The sequence below is a fragment of the Triturus cristatus genome, chromosome 11 (assembly GCF_964204655.1).
Source record: "Triturus cristatus chromosome 11, aTriCri1.1, whole genome shotgun sequence".
NCBI classification, from domain to species: domain Eukaryota; kingdom Metazoa; phylum Chordata; class Amphibia; order Caudata; family Salamandridae; genus Triturus; species Triturus cristatus.
Window position 1 is genome coordinate 737,117,984 of NC_140594.1, and position 17,730 is coordinate 737,135,713.

The window sequence follows — 17,730 nt, forward strand, 5'->3', positions numbered from 1 at the left end:
TTGGCTGCAATGCGTTATGGTGGACATGTGAGAAATAAAATGCACAAATGAACTTGGAGTCTGCTTTTCACTATGGACAACTGTGGGAGGCTCCGCCGGCTCATGCGCCACCTCCCCAGGGTTTCTGGTTCCTGAGCAGGGAGCGACACACATATGGACTATCACAGAAGATGACCATCTTCCTAGAGGCTTGTTACACTGCCTCCGCTCGTCTGTTAGAATGAGTCTTGTAGCTCTCCTGCCACTAGGATTGACTTTACGCTGCACTTTGGCAAGCTAATTTTTGCATCTCATGGATACTTATGGAATAGAGTAATATCTCTGAACCCCTTCTAAACAGAAGTAAAAAGTGTTCAAATTGACTATGTTTTATTTATTTGGACACTGATTCTGAGCCTTGAGAAAGTCGTCAAACGACGAAACACGTGTCGGCAGTGTCTATGCTTCACCTACATGTCAACATATCAACATATCAAGAACTGATCCACTTATGGTAAAGACTGTGCTATACTGTTCGTTTGTTGATTGCAAATCTTGAAATGAAATTGTTTATTGACGTAATAGTCAGTTGGAACTGTTTATTGTGCTGTGCTCTGTTGTTCAAATTCTCATATAGATATATATTCATTAAAGTAAAGGATACAAGGACATTATAGTTAGGCTCAGATTTCTCTTGTACATGACCAGTGACATCCAGCTGTTATAGCTACCTGAGCTTACTATAACGATCACCCCTGCAGTGCACTGCTTATGACCTCACATATTACATCACTCATGACATGGCCAGTGAAATGACTGATGACTTCTCAAAAGACATCACTGATGACCTCAACCAGTGAGAGTATAAGTATTTTCTGAGAATTTGTGGTTGTTATACATATACAATAGGCTCACCAAAACAGCTAAATTAGTATACTGGTGTACTACTAATGGGTGATACTACTTCTAACAAATATTACATGAGTGGTTGTGTTAATGTGTGCATCCATGGTCTATGAGTGTTTGAGTGGGTGTATCGGTGTATAAGTGGGTGTGTGAATAGATGTGTAGGTGAGTGAGTGGCTGTGTGAGTGGCTGTGTTGGTGATAAGTGGGTATGTCAGTGGGTGTATGGGTGAGTGAGTGACTGTGTGAGTGCTTGTATGGGTGGGCGAGTGGGTGTGTGAGTGACTGTATGGGTGAGTGAGTGGCTGTTTGAGTTTTGTTTGATTACGTGAGGTGGTGTGTCAGTGGCTAAATTGAAGATTGAGTGTCTGTGTGAATGGTTGTATGGGTGAGTGAGTAAATGTGTAAGTGCTTGTATGGGTGAGTGAGTGGCTGTGTTGAGAGGCTGTATGGGTGAATGAGTGGGTGTGTAGTGGCTGTATAGGTGAATAAGTGTATGAGAGTAGCTGTATGGGTGAGTGTGTGGCTGTATTAGTGGCTGTATAAATAAGTGACTGCATGAGCAGTTGTATAGGTGAATGAGTGGGTGTGTGAGTGGCTCTATGGATGAGTGGGTGGTTGTTTGAGTACTTGTATGGATCAGTGAATGATTATGTGAGCAGTTGTTTGGGTATGTGAGTAGATGTATGAGAGGTTGTATAGCGGTGTGAGTTGGCGTGTGAGTGGTTCTGTGGATGACGTTATCAGTGATGTCATTTGAGATGTCATCTGTGATGTCATCAGTGATGCCTCTGACTATGTCATGAGTGATGTAATGTGTGAGGTGATAAGCAGTGCATTGCGGGTGTGTAAATTATAGTTAGCTCAGATAAATAGAACTGCTGAATGTCGTTGGTTTTGTACGAATAAAATCTGAGCCTAATTATAGCATCCCTGTAACCTTTGTTGTTTTAGTGAATTTCCAAGGTTTTTAAAAATTCTATTTCCTAACTATAACTTCCCTCTAGCCTTTATTTTTTCAAGTGAATTTTTAAGGCATTTTAATTTCATGTCCTAATTCTAACCTGTAACCTTTGAGAGGGAGTGTGTGAGTTAGTGTGTGAGTGTCTGAGTGGGTCTGTGAGTGGGTCTGAGAGTGTCTGAGTTGATCTGTCAGTGGATGTGTGTGTCTGATTAGTTCTGGAAGTGGTGCATTAGTGTCTCACTGGGTGGGTGAGTGGGTGTGTGAATTGGTGAGTAGGTCAGTGAGTGGGTGCTTGAGTGTCTGAGCAGGTGTGTAAATGTCTGAGTGGCTCTGTGAGTGGGTTTGTGAGTGCCTCCATGAGTGTGTGAGTCGGTCTGTGATTGATTGCATGAGTATCTAAGTGGGACTATGAGTTGGTGTCTGAGTGGGTTTGCAAGTGCCTCCATGAGGGTGTGAGTCAGCCTGTGGGTGAGTGCATGAGTTTCTAAGTGGGTCGGTGAGTGAGTGCATGAGTCTCTGAATGGGTCTGTGAGTAGGTGGAAAAGTGTCTCAGTAGGGCCTGTGAGTGGGTGCATGAGTCTCTGATTGGGTGTGTGAGTGGGCGTGTGAGTGTCTGAGTGCCCTCTGTTTTGTCCTCTCTCTTCTGCTCTGTTTTGCCTTTTCTGCTAATTTTTGTGGCCTCTGTTTTGCCTTTCCTGCTCATTGTTATGCCCTCTGTTTTGCCATTCCTGCTAGTTTTTTCTGCTCTACATTTTGCCTATTCTGCTCCTTTTTCTGCCCTGTGTTTTGCCCTCTTCAACTCTGATTTGCCTTTTCTGTTCATTTTTCTGCCCCCTATATGGCCTTTTCAGCTTGTTTTTCTGCCTTCTGTTTTACCTCTTCTGCTTATTTTTTTGCCCTTTGTTTTGCCTTTTCTGCTTATTTTTTCACCCTACTTTTTGGCTTTTGCTGCTCATTTTCTGTCCTGTTTTGCCTTTTCTGCTCTACTTTGCTTTTCTGTTTGTTTGTCTGCCCTTTTTTGTCCTTTTTGTGGAAAAAAGGGAGGGGCAATGCTTCCCCCCACCAACCAATTTTAGCACCAGGGAACCCATCACCCAGGGCCTGGCCAATCATTGGAAGGGGAGGGGGGCCAAGCAGCCCCTTCCCCAAGCTGACTTTGGACCCTGGACCCCATTTCATGGGGTCTAGCCTCCTGTTCATGGGTGCTCTGGAGCCCACCCAGGGCATCCAGTGTGCAATGCTAGGGACCGTGAAGGGCTCATCAATGCCCCTGCAGTCCCTGCAGGAAGCTGCTTAACATGCCAGCTCCCTGTGTGCAGGATAAATAATTTAATCTGTTTCCCTGCTCACTGGACAGCAGGCAGGGAAACAGAGGAAACCCCCGCTCCCAGCAAAGGTGAGCAGGTTGACAGCTTCCGCATGCTGGGAGAGTAGTTAGTGTTCGCTCTTGCTTCTCCCGCCAAGTGAAAGCAAACTGCTATGTTTCGGGGATGGGCACCCCAGAACATAGCGTGAGCCACCCTGGGGGTGGCGGTCCCCAGTGCCATTAATGGCTCCAGGACTATAGAATCAATGGGACAACTGCAGTGTGGTGGCGGTCCCCAGAGCTGTAAATGACTCGGCAGGGGGACTCCCTCCCTGTTTATAAAGTTATTTGTCCCTGCTGGAGGTGGTAGTCCGTGGGGCATCTACACGGTCCCCCATTACTATTTATTTAGCCCCTGGATAGGTTGTGGTTCCCAGGTCATACTAAAGCCACTGGAGGAAGGTCTGCGCATCCCCCTCCACTATTTTTTAAAAAGCCCCGGGGAGGTGGTGATTTCCCATGGCTCTATAGGCCCAATGGAAGGAGATCTGCGCAGCCCATCTCCAAGATTTAAATAAATCCCGGGGAGGTGGTGGTCCCCAGGGCTATAAACAACCCTAGGAGGGGAGCCTTTGCGTCCTCCTCCTTTTGTTTGTGCATGCCCCCGGGACCTGGCACACCTGGGGTCCTTTTTAAAAACAAGCTTGGGAGACCGCGCTCATTTTAATTTTAATTTTTATATTTGCCATCGATTTGTGACTCCAGTACAATTTTTCCGCATATTTTTTTCTTTTTTTAAATGCTTTTTTGCCCTGCTAGGGTCCCAGGAGGACCCCAGAGCTAGAGATCAGGTTATTCCTACCCTGCCCCCTTTTCTTTTTTTCTAACTTTTTTGGGGGACTCGGCTGAAGCTGAGTCCCAAGATGGCTGCCAACACTTCCTGGTTGAAGTGTTGCCAGCCAATTACATTTCAGCATGGGGACTGTGGGATCCTCTGACGAGCCGTGTCCCTAGATACACAAATGTGCATTTCTTTTAGTATCTCGGAAACTACTGAACAGATTTGCACTAATTCACAAAAAGGTTGCTTTCTGGACCAAAAGCTACCTTTTTGCCAAATTTGGTTTAATTCCGTCAAGCGATTTGGGTTGTAGTCGTGTCTGAAATTCCTATGTGAATGACACTTTTTATGACACCTCCTTTTTCTCGACCCCCACTTGACTGATCACAATGAAGCTTTCCATGCACAACAAGACCCAACTTGACACGTTTTGGGGAAAATTTTGTGACGACTCATCAAACGATGCCAAAGATGTAAGAAAGTCAAAAAACGCTTTTTCTATGACAACTAGGCCCTAACTATAACTGCCTGCTGGTGACCGCTAGTAGGTTTTATAGCTCTCTCTCTCTCTGCCAGAGAGCAATAGAGCAATTTCTAGAAATTTAGGTGAAGGTGTGCAGTACCAGTGCCACACCTGAGATTGCAATCTTGAATGTTTCTAATGAGGAAAGAGATTAAAATGTCTCCGCTGTTACCGGCTGGTCCTTATTTGAGGGATTATTAACCAGTGCCCTGCTAAATTCGAGTTTGTAATTTCTGAGCATGACCACGATTTAAAAAGCTTTACTTTTGAAACACATACTATTATTTGGAAAAACAGAGCAAGGGTTAATAAGGCCTTACAAATGGGAATATATGGCACATCTTTTTCAAAGATTATGACATATATATTTATAGCCCCTGCCTCTTAGAATTAAAATGCCTTTTCAGATCACTTTTATTCTGCTCTCTAACTTGCTTCTGGCAATTACAGCTTGATATATGCAATCGGACTGCCCTGCATTTTTCTCAGTTGAATTCGATTATGTAATTTGGACAGATGATTTTAATACGAACTCCAAGCGAGCCAGGGCTATTATTCTAAAAAAAAATCTGAAAGAAAGCAGGAAATCTTGATCTCAGTTGCATCCCAAAAATATGTGCAGACGGCGGGCTTTCCTAATATTACAGTGTGTGTAGCTTCGGCGGATCAAGTCTTTCCTAGCTATGCATCCAAGCTCTGTGGTTGAAGTCACGTGATTCGTCCGCCAGACCCCTATTGGACAGCAGGCTGGCAACAGCTGCAAAGTAGGCTGCTTCCAGGGACAGGGAACCACTGTTTTTCCAACATAGCATTAAGAGAGAAGTTATTCTGCAGGCTTCAAGATGCAGATATGGGCTGTGCTGCCAGTATTGTTTTCCTTCAAGCCTTCCGCGCTGTGGTACAAAGGAACTGCGCACACATCTGCACGCAGCGACAGGAGGAATTAACGCATGAAACCGTACCGCTGGAAAGCGCCGAGGAAATAAGCAGACCTCGAACGCTCATCATGATGGTACGGTATGTTTGATACTGCTCTGAGAGTTGGAAAATTATTATATTGCTCTGCGCCAAATAATTTCTTTCCCGTGCATGTCTGCACATGAATAATGAGATGAGAAACCACAGGTTGCTCTGAACTGTCTCCTTCGTATATGTATGTGAATGTTAGAGTCTCAGACAGCCCGGTTCTAATGACTGAAAGTCTAATTAAACCGTGGCACAGCTGTTTATTATTTTCCATGCCAAGCCAGATGGGTATCTGTGTATAAAGATGAGTGTTTAAGCTGGGCATGTGTGTTCCATGTAAATGCTTGCTACTCTAAGGAATGAGTAAAAATTGTGTTTTGTAGAAAATCAGCTTACCTGCTAATACTTTATCTAAGCACTGAAGGGGTCGGCCGTTGTGCTATGAAGAGTTGTAAAGTAAGCATTTCCAAAATACCTTAAAAAAAAGTGTGACAATGAATTTTTGTGTCATGCTGACTTGGTGTTCAGAATTTCCGTGCATTTCTCCTGTTACAACTACGTCATTCGAAATTTCTTTTCACGCTGTTGAGGGCCCAGCAGATGTGTTTTAATGAGTTATCATGTTTTATAACGAGTCTATCCCCTAAAGCAGTAAGAACAGTTGGGAAGAGATCATGTTTGGCACCTTAGTGAAATGCTTGCCTGGTGGCTAGTATGTTGAGCACCTTCCTTTGTACCAGCTGATATTTGTGCACATTTTTCAGTGATTTAGAAATTATGTGGGTGAGAGATCATGCTGTGAGCTCGGACACTGTCCCTCGCTCCCTCTTGAGCCTCATGGTAAATGTCAAATGTGCCCCATTCTGAACCTGATCATTAAAGACTAACTGATCGTCAAAGGCATTTTATGGTCGCAAAGCTAGGCATTTGCAAAATTGCAGGGATTGCAAACGCATAATAAGTGTTTCCTATTTACAAAATCTGTTACGGGTCTGAAAAATCTTTGTGACTCAAAAAAGGGTTTAAGTGACCCTATCCAAATTGAAATTAGGAGGGGAAGTGAAAGAGGCACCGCCTTCCTATTTGCTCTTCGGAGAGAAATGTATCTAAAACTTGACTGTACTTATGGTTGCAAATCAATAATCAGATAGCGACAGGGTCGGATCTGTAAGGAGGGCACTCGGGCAATGGCCGAAGGGGCGGTATCGAAGATCCAGCTGTGGGCTGCTTTCTTCGCAGCCTGGGGGGCCAATTTGGGCTGTGTCTGGTGTGTTCCGATGTCGCCAGTGGCCCAATTCGTGCCTGAGTGGCCTTTCTGGAGGCAGATGGGTGTCCATTAGCTCCCTTTTATCAACCGGCAGAGGTGTTACTCCCTTTCTCTCGCTAGGCCGGCCTCTTAATCTATGCATATTGAGCGGGTCAGGGGGGCCAGAGCAGAAGTGGCCTCACTTGTTTTCAGGTGTTTTTTAAAACTTCGCCGAAACAGTGTTTTGGGGAAAGGCAATATGCAAATGTTGGCCGCTTTTTATTAGAGTGCCCTGGCTGATTTCTTAACCCAATTCAACCCTGGATAACGACACCTCAAAGGGGGTGGTATCTGTTTGCATAGGGAAGGGGGTTTCAGTGGGACATCCTTCCCTATGAGTATTGACGTTGTTTGGGAAGGTGGGAAGGTAGGGTTGATGCCCCATCTGTAAATGTCCTGGCCTACCCTTGTGCCCCACCACTGAGTGACAGCCACAGCTGTAAACCCAGACACTGCTCTCAGCCTGAGAACAGCAATGTTGTCCCTGTTTACATTTCACATTTTACTTGCTCTTTCATTTTTTTAGAGAAGTTGCTTTTTCCAGAATCATGTTTCTATAATTTGTTTCATGCAGTATATTACTCATGTATAGTGCGTACTGTGAAGAGAGGCACCTCGATGTATCTGTGTTGGTTCAGGTTATTAGTGGGTATCTTTTAGAGCCACAATTGAAAGCTGTGGAGTTCATGCTTTGTACTACATTGATCAAGTCCTAGCTATTAGACAAGAGAGCTCTGCTTTATGCCTTAAGCTCTGTTGCCTAAAATGTCTTTCTGTACTTTGGGAATGTGCAGTAAAACTTAAGAGGCCGAACGGACAATGTGTGGGATCACATAGACCGTGAACTTGTAGTCAAGAAAGTCAGGACTTTCCTGATACACTGCCTTGTGTACTATTACTGCCAACTTCAATAGTGCTGGATTGCATGGGGAGCCAGTGTAAGGTCCCTTGGGTAGCTCTAATGTGGTCAAGATGGAGTCTGAGCCTTGCTATTGCAAATTATACTAACTGAAGTCTCCCGACAGATTAGAAGAAGAATGATGGTGGATTGAGTTATTGCAGTCCATTTTAAATTAAAAAAGCATATTGAGCACAGTTTTGGACTCTTTGCCCACCTGGCTGGTGGGGGAAATGGTTACAATAATTACATATGCTCATATTTTACAACATTATTATGACAAATCTTTCAAGCTATTGAATATGCAAAAAGTATGTTGAATGTTCTTTTAGCAGTTGCATTTTAGGTAAATTAGTCTGTTATATTTCCATTTTCAATACCAAAATGTTTTTGATTTTGTTAAGATATTATGAAATTTTAATTTGAAGAGTCAGAATTTAAAGCACATGATTGCTTTCAATTTCCATCCATCCTTATAAAAGTACTATAAGGGCCTCATTACGATGACGGTGGGACCGCGGTCCCACCACCATTGCAAAATTGTTTCCCGCCTGCCACATTAGGTTGGCAGGTGGATAGGTGGCGGTCATAGAGACCGACCGCCACGGATCCGATGGGACAGTCAGAGGGAACATTGATCCCTACAATGGTGGCGGTGCCTGCCAGGCATCACCGTAGGGATTATGATATCCCTCCCCGCCGACCGTTTCATGGCAGTTCACCTGCCATGAAAAGGCTGGCAGATAGGGACATTGGTGGCCTGTAGTGGGCCTCCATTCCCCCTGGCCCTCAGATTTGGGTTTAGGGGGCATCTATGGTGCCCCCCTACATATCCCTACACCATGTGCCACGTAGTGCAGGGATATGTGTAATGTCCATTTTTTTTTGTACTGCAGAGTGTGCTGCATACCGCAGCACCCGCCACAATACAAAATATAGACATTGCAACCGCCAGGGTGGTGGTCGCATCCTAATTTGGCCGGCGGGACCACCAACTTGTAATTGGGCGGTCCCATTTCCGAATGGATGTCGGTCAGACGTTAGTCCGATCGCCATCCTAATGTGGCCCTATGTTCACAAGATTGACTTCATGTTTTAGGCTTATCATGAAGTATCGTGGAAATAGTAGGAATAATTATAAAAGTAAGTCCACTATATTTACCACACTTATTTTCATTTGTTTGAGATACATCAGATTTTGAAGAACTCAACAAATATTTTCTTGTAATAAACATTGGAAGGTCATTGTAAACATGTGTAACATAGATGGCTTTCAAAGATATGGGAACATGTAAATGAATATAATGACACACAGAAATGAAGTCCTGGATTTTGAAGAGATTATTTGGCTAGGCATGACTTTTTTGAGCTGTGGCACTAATCCTTTGGTGAATGATGTAGGAGGGTTAGCTTGATATCCTTTACAATCTGCCTGCTTTCCTGTTACACTCATTGGTCCTTCAGTGTTGAAGATTTGACCAGTGGCGCAGTCGTACATAGTCTGCTCAGTTCACTTGCCACACTACATTAACTATAACTCACACTTTCTCCATGCACTGGTTATATACCCTTGCATATTGCATAATCTGTAGCATGTGAAATCATAACATTAATTACAACACTTATGGCATCTGAAATGACATGATTTGTGAGAATATAGTGAATTTTAGAGTGGTGAATTGTACTAAATGTAGTGTGGTGAATGAGATAAACAGACTATGTACAGGGGTGCGTGAGTTATCTTAATATGAATGTGGTGCATAAATTATAAATGTAAGTTATAACTATGACTCTTATGACTTATAGTAATTTGAAGATGGTGCATAAATTATAAATTTAAGTTATAACTGTAGCTTTGGAATTTCTAATGTTTGTGTAGTTTAAGTTGGGTTTATAGAAATAAGAAATAAACGCTTTCCTAACTATAAATTATCCATAACCTTTTGGTTTTATAATTAAATTTAAATAAAGAAAAAAATTCAAACAGTGCAGTTTATTGTTTTTGAGTGGAGTGTCATTAACTGGAGTGTGGTACAGTCGAGTGCTGGACAATATCGTAAAGTGTGGTGTCGTACAGTATAGTGTCGTAGAGTGGAATGTGATACAGTGGATTGGCATTCAGAGAAATAGCGTATAGTGGAGGGGTGTGCAGTCGAGTGACATAGATTAGAGTGGCAAACAGTTGAGTAGCATACAGTAGAGTGGCATAGAGTGCAGTGTCGTACAGTGGAATAGCATAGACTGTAGTAACGTAGAGTGTAGAGACACACAGAGTGGAGTGGCATATAGTGTGTGGCATAAAATGCAGTGTAGTACACTGGATTGTTGTGGGGTGGCGTATAGTGCAGTGGTGTACAGTGGAGTGGCATTGAGTGAAGGGGCATATAGTGGAATAGCGTAGAGTGCAGTACTGCGCATTGAAGTGGCACACAGTGGAGTTGTATAGAGTAAAATAGCATAGAGGGTAGTGTCGTAGAGTGGAGATGCACACCCTGGAATAGCGTACAGTGGAGGGGCGTACAGTGGAGTTGTGTAGACTGGAGTGTCATTGAATGAAGTAGCATACAGTATAATAGCATAGAGTAAAGTGGTGTGGAGCTGAGTGGCATAGAATAGAGTGAAGTAGAGTGGAGTGGAAACCAGGGGAATAGCGTAGAGTGTAGTGGCTTATAGTAGAATTACATAGAGTAGAGTGATGTAGAGTTGAGTAGTGTAGAGTGTAATAGTGTAGAGTGGAGTGTGTTAATTGATACAGACATATCACAAAAGTGTGTGAACAGATGTAGATGTAATGTGGCCAAAATATACATTATGAGATGTAAAAAGTAATTTTTGGTAGTGTGTGTGTGTGAATAGTGTAAAAAGTGTTAAAGTTATACGTTTTAAAATACCTAGTTATATATTGTGCGACTGTATACCGCAGTAAGTTTGTGGTATACCATAGTATAGACAGATGAGAAGTCAGTATGTGATTGGCTAATGGCCATATTTACCAGAGGTAAAAAGCAGCCATGTAGTTTTCTTTATTGTTTTGCTGTGTTCTGCATTTCGCTGAGTTCTGGGTTAGAGTCTTAGATACAGGTCAGTATTATGTTTTATTGTTGTTCACTACCTATTACCACTCTATTTATGAGGTAATAGGCAGAGAAATGTATTTATAATTTTCTATATATTTGTATATATTTGTATAGCAATCTAGGGAGAACTGCACATTATATACGGGTGACGCTCGTAGGCGCGGACTTTGTTTTAAATAATCATTTTACCTGCCACCATCACTGAGGAGCTGCTCGGAACTGCGGGGGGAGACCGACAGGCGCAGTCATCACGGGAGGCTGCTACTGTGCAGGGACTGCGAGGACCAGGGTGCCTTGGGCTACAATCATTGAACGCACCTGATCCTCTTCCCGGACACACCTCCTACCGCTATTTAATTGACTCCAGTCCACGCGTGAGCGGGACGCGTGCGGGGCGCAGTCCGGGGCGAAGCCCGGGCAAAGGGCGGGCCCGTTTAAGCCCGTTCAAGCACGGTCAAGACCGGACCGGGCCCCTTCTCTTTCCTGCACCGCCTTCGTAGAGGAAAAATGGCCACACGGTCGAAAACACAGGCATCAACTTTGATGCTTTCAGGTACACTGGATAATTTTCTTATCAGGGCTAATTCGGTGGTCAATAATGAGCTGGTAATGCTGGAGCAACGACTCTCGGAAGGTATTGAAAGTGCCAGGAGATCTTCCCTTGGCTTACTTGCAGCTGCAAGAACCCCGGAGAGATTGGATAACTCTCATACGGCCTTAATGAACAGTATTGACCAAACGATTGATTCTGTACTCCAGGATCTAAGAACTAGCTCAACTGTGGTACCGGATGTTGCTACGGAGCTGGGGAAGGATATACCTCTAAGCTTAGCTCATGGTTCACGGGAGGGGGCGATACCCAAAAGGAAAAGTGTGAGGAAGATGAAGGGTGGGAAAAAGGCCAGGTTAGATACTGAGGTTTTACCTATTGGACTACCAGGCACTATTGAAATTCATACTTTAGCACCCACCTCAAGTCGTAACCAAACTTCTCAACATCCCTCCCCTCCCAGTAGTGCTGTTGGACCAGGGCGAGAGACTGATTTGTTAACTAGCTCCCTAGTAAATGCGCTAAAAGTCTTAATTGACCCTCTTTTGGCTAGATTTGATTCTATTAATGACACGCTCATAGAAATAAAAAAAGCAACAGGAATTATTACTAACTGTTTAATAAATAAAGGTAGTTCTACTTCTAAAACGAATAATGTCTCTCAAAAACAATTCCCAGAGTCCTCGTCCCTTAGTGTGGATAGTTCAGGTGCACCCCCCAAACAGGTAGGAGTGGGGGTGGTTACCGACCCACAGGTTTTGCCTCAATCTTTGAATCCCCAACAGGCTTTTGTCGTTCCCCCTCACCCTATCCAGAACTGTTCATCTGCTCAACCTAGGCCTATGGATAATGTTGGTGAATTAAATGCCCATAGTACTACAGTGGAAACCAACACTAATACTCAGGGGAAGCTAAGCAGGAAGGATGTGGTTAATTTACCCCCCGAGGCGGCCCCCTATGTACTAGTGTTGGCTGGAATTCCTAAGTATACCAACTCTGATTCAGAAACTTATGACTCTCTTAAAAACAAAGTCACAAGTTGGTTAAATACCCATAGGCCACTCCCGCCATCTGTAACTGCGGCTGTTTTGATGGTCAGGAGGATTAATTGGTTGGGTAATTCACTTAAACGCTATAAGGGCGATTGTGTCCTGGTGAATTTCAGAGATCCTAACATTGTATCATATATCCTTAATTGGAGGGGAAAACAGCGAGAGACTTGTATTCAACCTTTACCACTCTCCTATTTTTATCCCCCATTAAATAACAGTGTACATGCTGAGAACGTAGAAGGCTGGACAAGGGTGGGTCCTCTTTCCTCTACCTCTCGGAATCGTGATAATTCCTGGTTATATCAGCCTATTGTTCATAATGTCCCATGTCAAAATAGGTTTAGTCCACTCGAAGAGGTGGATTGACTGCATGTTGGATCTATTTCTATCGCAGATGAGTGTGAATTAGTATCAGTACAGACTGTGGCGACCTCATCAAATGACATCATCTATAACGACCCTACATCCATCTCAGATAATGTTGGTATATCTACCGACCCATCCTGTGCCCGTTCATCATTAAAGATTCTTTCCTGGAATATAGCGGGCCTGCACAATAAGCTTGATTGTCCCGAATGGGGCCTTTTTATAGATCAACATGATATATGTTGTTTTCAGGAAACATGGGCTAGGACTAATTATCATCGAGTGGGTTTTGCCTCCTTTTTTCTCCCGGCAATTTCGGGAGGTAGGGGCCGACCGTCTGGAGGCCTCTCCATTTGGGTGGCATCCCATTTGGGCTGTACCGTTACCACCCTTAGTACTGGATCTGATGATGTTCAAACTATAATATTGAAATGGCAGGCTAAGACACAAATGGCCCTGATTAATATCTACTCCAGACCGACTGGTTTTTCGACAGAATCAAGGGCTGTGGATGTTTTATCAACGGTATTGGCAGATCTACCAGAGGGTATTCCTCTTGTGGTGGGCGGGGATTTTAACTCTCACTTTGAACCCTTAGAGGGACTATTAGATGCCATAAACCAAGAGGAGGATGACTCTTGGGAAATTCCACTAGTAGCTGGCCCTAGCGTAAGATCATGGACCCCATTGGCTCTCCAAATTACCTCTTTATCGTTGGTCCACTCTATTAGAGCCTCCAACGGACGTTCCAAATCTGATAATCCCCCAAAGACGACCTTTAATGTATCGGGGAGAGAGGCCCATCTCGATTACATCTTTGTCAAGTGCAAGGAATGGAATCGAGTTTTGGATTTTCTGGTGTTTCCCAGGAGAGAAAGTGACCATAACCCTCTAATCCTGGACTATGCTTTGTCAGGTTTGGGCCCCATTGAATCTTTGCTGAATCCAGATAGAACTGATACTCTTGCTCTCTCTAACAACAGACGGAGGGTGAAATGGTCGAAATTGGTCAGCAACCCGGAGGACATTTCCAGAGTTTATGGGAAGGTCAGTTTAACTTTGGACCGAATTGCTGACCTTATTGAGTCTGAATTAGTCCCGGATATCAATAGAGAGATTGCCGTACATAATGATGCACTTTATGCAAGTTTAGGAGATATTCTGAATCCTATAGCTCCCTTAAAGAAATACCAACCTAGGAAACATTCATGGTATAATCGAGCCTGTAGACTCGCAAAAGCTGAACTAATGACTGCATTAAAGGCAAATGCTGATCGAGATCTCATCAAATGTAAACGACGTATGTATCGTTATCTGACCCACCATGCTAAACTTGAGTGGGCTAGTCAGAATTGGGCCGATCTAACATCTGCTTTGGCGGAACGAGACTCTTTTAGATTTTGGAAAATTGTCACTACCGGTTCAACTGATATGGTGTCCGCTATTAGCCCGAATATTGCCCCGCAAGTTTGGGAGGACCATTTTACCCTTTTGTACAACAATCAAGCCCCCAGCACAGCTCCTCTTTTATCGGAATTACCGCTGAGTGATAACTCCGCTTTTGACCCAATTACTTTTACCATATTTGAAGTCCTGACTGCTATCGCTGCACTCCCTGCGGGAAAGGCTCCTGGCCTTGACAAGGTCCCTGGTGACCTTTACAAACATGAACCAGAAGTCTGGGCTCCTTATCTTTTAATTGTATATAACGGAATTGCAAGGGGCATGAAGATTCCTTTGACTTGGCTGGGTGCGGAGGTGGTCCCAATCTATAAGAAGGGATCGCCTCTCCTCCCAGTCAATTATCGGCCTATCAGCCTTATTGATGTAGCCCAAAAACTGTTTGCTAGGCTGATCATCAATCGCCTATTGGACTGGATTGATGAGGAGGAGATCCTGAGCCATTACCAGGCTGGCTTCAGGAAATCTGTATCTTCTATTGACCAGATCTTTAGGTTTAATATGCTTTACTGGAAAACTGTCATAGTTGAGGGTGGATCCCTATACACAGTCTTTGTAGATCTTCGATCAGCCTTTGACTTGGTCCCACGTACCAAGTTATGGGCTGTTCTTCGTGAATTAGGAATTCCACCCCCCCTTCTTGACATCATAATTCGATTACACACTGATAACTTCGCCAAGGTTAGATGTGGGAGAGAGGGAAAATTATCATCTAGTTTCCCTGTCAATAGGGGTGTGCGCCAGGGCTGTGTCCTGGCTCCCACCCTTTTCTGCCTATATGTAAACGGAGTCATCCCCTATCTAAATATGGTGCCTAATAGAGACGCGCCAAAGCTCGCTGGGGTGGGGATTTCGGCAATTATGTTTGCTGATGACACCTTGCTACTTGCCAAATCCCCCATGGGTATCCAGCGGGTATTGGATAGGTTTGTCTCTTTCTGTCAGGATAGGGGTTTGGAAATTAATACAACAAAAACAAAATTTATGATTTTGAATCCCCCAAGAAAATCCCGTCCAAATCCAACTATTGATGGAGTTAGTTTGGAGAGAGTTCGGGTGTTTGAGTACCTGGGAGTGACTATAAATGAAAATTTCCTATGGACTCAACACCAAACCAAATCCCAACTAAAACTAACACAGAAAATTGGGGCGATTGGCAAACTTTGGAAAAACTCCTACATAAAACCTATTGGTCCACCTTTAGATATTTATAAGGTGGAGGCCAGAGCGGCAGCAATTTATGGGGCGGAATTGTGGGGCAATAATTGCCTCCAATCATTTATGGTCGTCGAAAATAATTTCCTACGACAATTATCATCTTTACCAGCTAGTTCTCCTCTTCTCCCCCTTAGGTTGGATTTAGGAATTAGATCTATTAAGGATGAATTAGCCTTAAAGCCCCTAACCTTTTGGCGACGTCTATGGGCAACCGCCGAACTTAACACCTACAGACTAGAACTTTTGGATTTATTGAAGTTCCAAACTATACAAAATCTTCCCTGGATAAGGTATATCAAGGCAGAGTTTGATAGGTTGGGTTGCCCCTCCTTATGGAGTTCTCCAGAATCTGCATCCAAGGCCATATCACGTAAAACTCTGGCAATAATGTATCATGAAAGAAATCGCTCGGTTTGGCTGACCTCTGATAATTTGGGCTCCATGACAAGTTCATTTATCTTAATGAAAGATTATTATAAGTTTGAGATAGTGCTGGATGATATTTATCCCTCAACTCTAAGAAAACTTTATCTCCAATGGAGATATAATTCCCTCCCCATCCGCGCTCTTACAAACAGATGGCACCCCTCAACTGATCTTAACTGTCCCTTTTGCACTGCTCAGCCTGAAAATGATCTCCATGTAATTCTTTTTTGTCCGCTATATATAGTATCTAGAAGAAAATGGATTATTCCCCTATGCAAAAAATGGGGTTTTAGAAAATACATGGAGGCTTATCGAATATTAAAAACGGATCTATCACCACTAACCGTTTTCGCTGTTAGCAAATTCTTAGACGCAATGTGGAAAACTAGGAGAAATTTTCTGTAAACATGATATTATCTAGTTTCACATTTTTCTGCTATGCTGATCTCTTGACAAATGATATTAACTCTGTTTGCTAACTTGATTAGTAGTCTTTCCGGCTATAAAGTGTATGATGGATATATCCCTTTTTTCTTGATTGTAATAACTCTGAAATTCTATGTTACCTTGTGTTACAATTGTGAAATTTTATGTTATTTTGTGTTATCTTTTATGACTCATCGTAGTCGAAATAAAGATTATAGAAAGAAAGAAAAGAAAGAATAATAGCACAGCAACTTGTAGGTATTACCACGCTACTCTAGACTTTTTTGTGCATATTTGAATATGGAAAAATACATTTTAGTACACAATATTTGTAAGATGTAGTGTATTACAGCTTTTTAAAAAATGTTTTATGTTTTTTTTTAGTTTGTGTTTTGGTACCGCGGTATTCCTGAGGTAGTACCACATGAATCTGTATTTGATTTGGAATTATATAAAAATTTGTAAATATTTTTCCCCACCTACTACCACTTTTTTAAGTGATAATAGATAGAGGAAAAATACCAAACCTATCGCTTACCTAGATTTGAAGGCGTAACATAGACCACAGCAAAACTGAACCTGAAAACAAAGTGCCTCTATTTAACTTTTGTGAAGGCAAATATTAGCCAATCACCTAATGACTTGTCATTGCTAGGTACAGCGGTATTCCCGCAAAATACCATTAAATATTGCAACAGTTATCACTAAGTTAAAATGCCATAAAACTTAGAAAAATAATTACCCTACTTACCTGTAGTACACAAAAGTAGGGGTGGGTGGTGAACTCCGCTCCGCCGGCGGAGTTCACAGAGTTTTAGGCACTCCGCTTGGAGCGCAAAGTTTGGCCAAAACTCCAGTACCACAGCGTAGGGGAGTTTACCAGTGCCCAACCAAACATATTTCACTTCTCATAATGTGCAGGGGGTGCAAACACCTAGGGGACACCACTTTAGGGGCAGCCCAGACCATTGTGCCTCCTATGGAATTGCATGGGTGTCTTCAAACAATAGCACATTGCACTATACTTAAAAGGCCAGTGATTGCCCACACCAACCTTCATCCTACCTGGCCAGCTGTAGTGTAAAATATGCACTAGACATTTACCCAATGAGGTAGCACTTTCCAATTAACCAATAGAAAGTGCCTCAATTGTGTAGACATTTTCAGCAAAACTGTGGACTGTTCTTGGAAAAAGGTTCCATTATGGCCCTGATGCTCATTTCACAGAAACCAGCTGAAGCTCCACTTCTGTAAAGCACAAATGATCCTAACTTCTTGAACTTCGCGAAGGCAAAGCAAGTAGTTTCTTACTTGTCATCTCCTGATTAGAGCAGAGTCCATGGTTCTCCCTTTGAAACACCCTAAGTATGCAAATGCCCAAAATCCATAGCACCACTCACACACCCACTTGCAGACACCCACATACCCACTCATAGACCCACACAGGCACTCACAGACCCACTCAT

At 43.2% G+C, this 17,730-nt stretch overlaps 1 protein-coding gene across 6 annotated transcripts in view; it reads left to right on the forward strand.

The window, feature by feature from the left end:
- DOCK10 (dedicator of cytokinesis 10) overlaps window positions 1-17,730 on the forward strand; it is a 1,791,775-nt gene that overhangs the window by 286,843 nt on the left and 1,487,202 nt on the right. For 5 of the 6 annotated variants that reach the window (XM_085634392.1, XM_085634394.1, XM_085634398.1 and 2 more), the window contains exon 1: window positions 5,291-5,530. The exons of the other annotated variant lie outside the window; for it this stretch is intronic. In XM_085634392.1, the coding sequence (XP_085490518.1) occupies window positions 5,369-5,530 (162 nt within the window). In that variant the 5' untranslated portion in view covers window positions 5,291-5,368. Of the gene's footprint in view, window positions 1-5,290; window positions 5,531-17,730 lie in introns of those variants that run through there. 6 annotated transcript variants of the gene reach the window in all.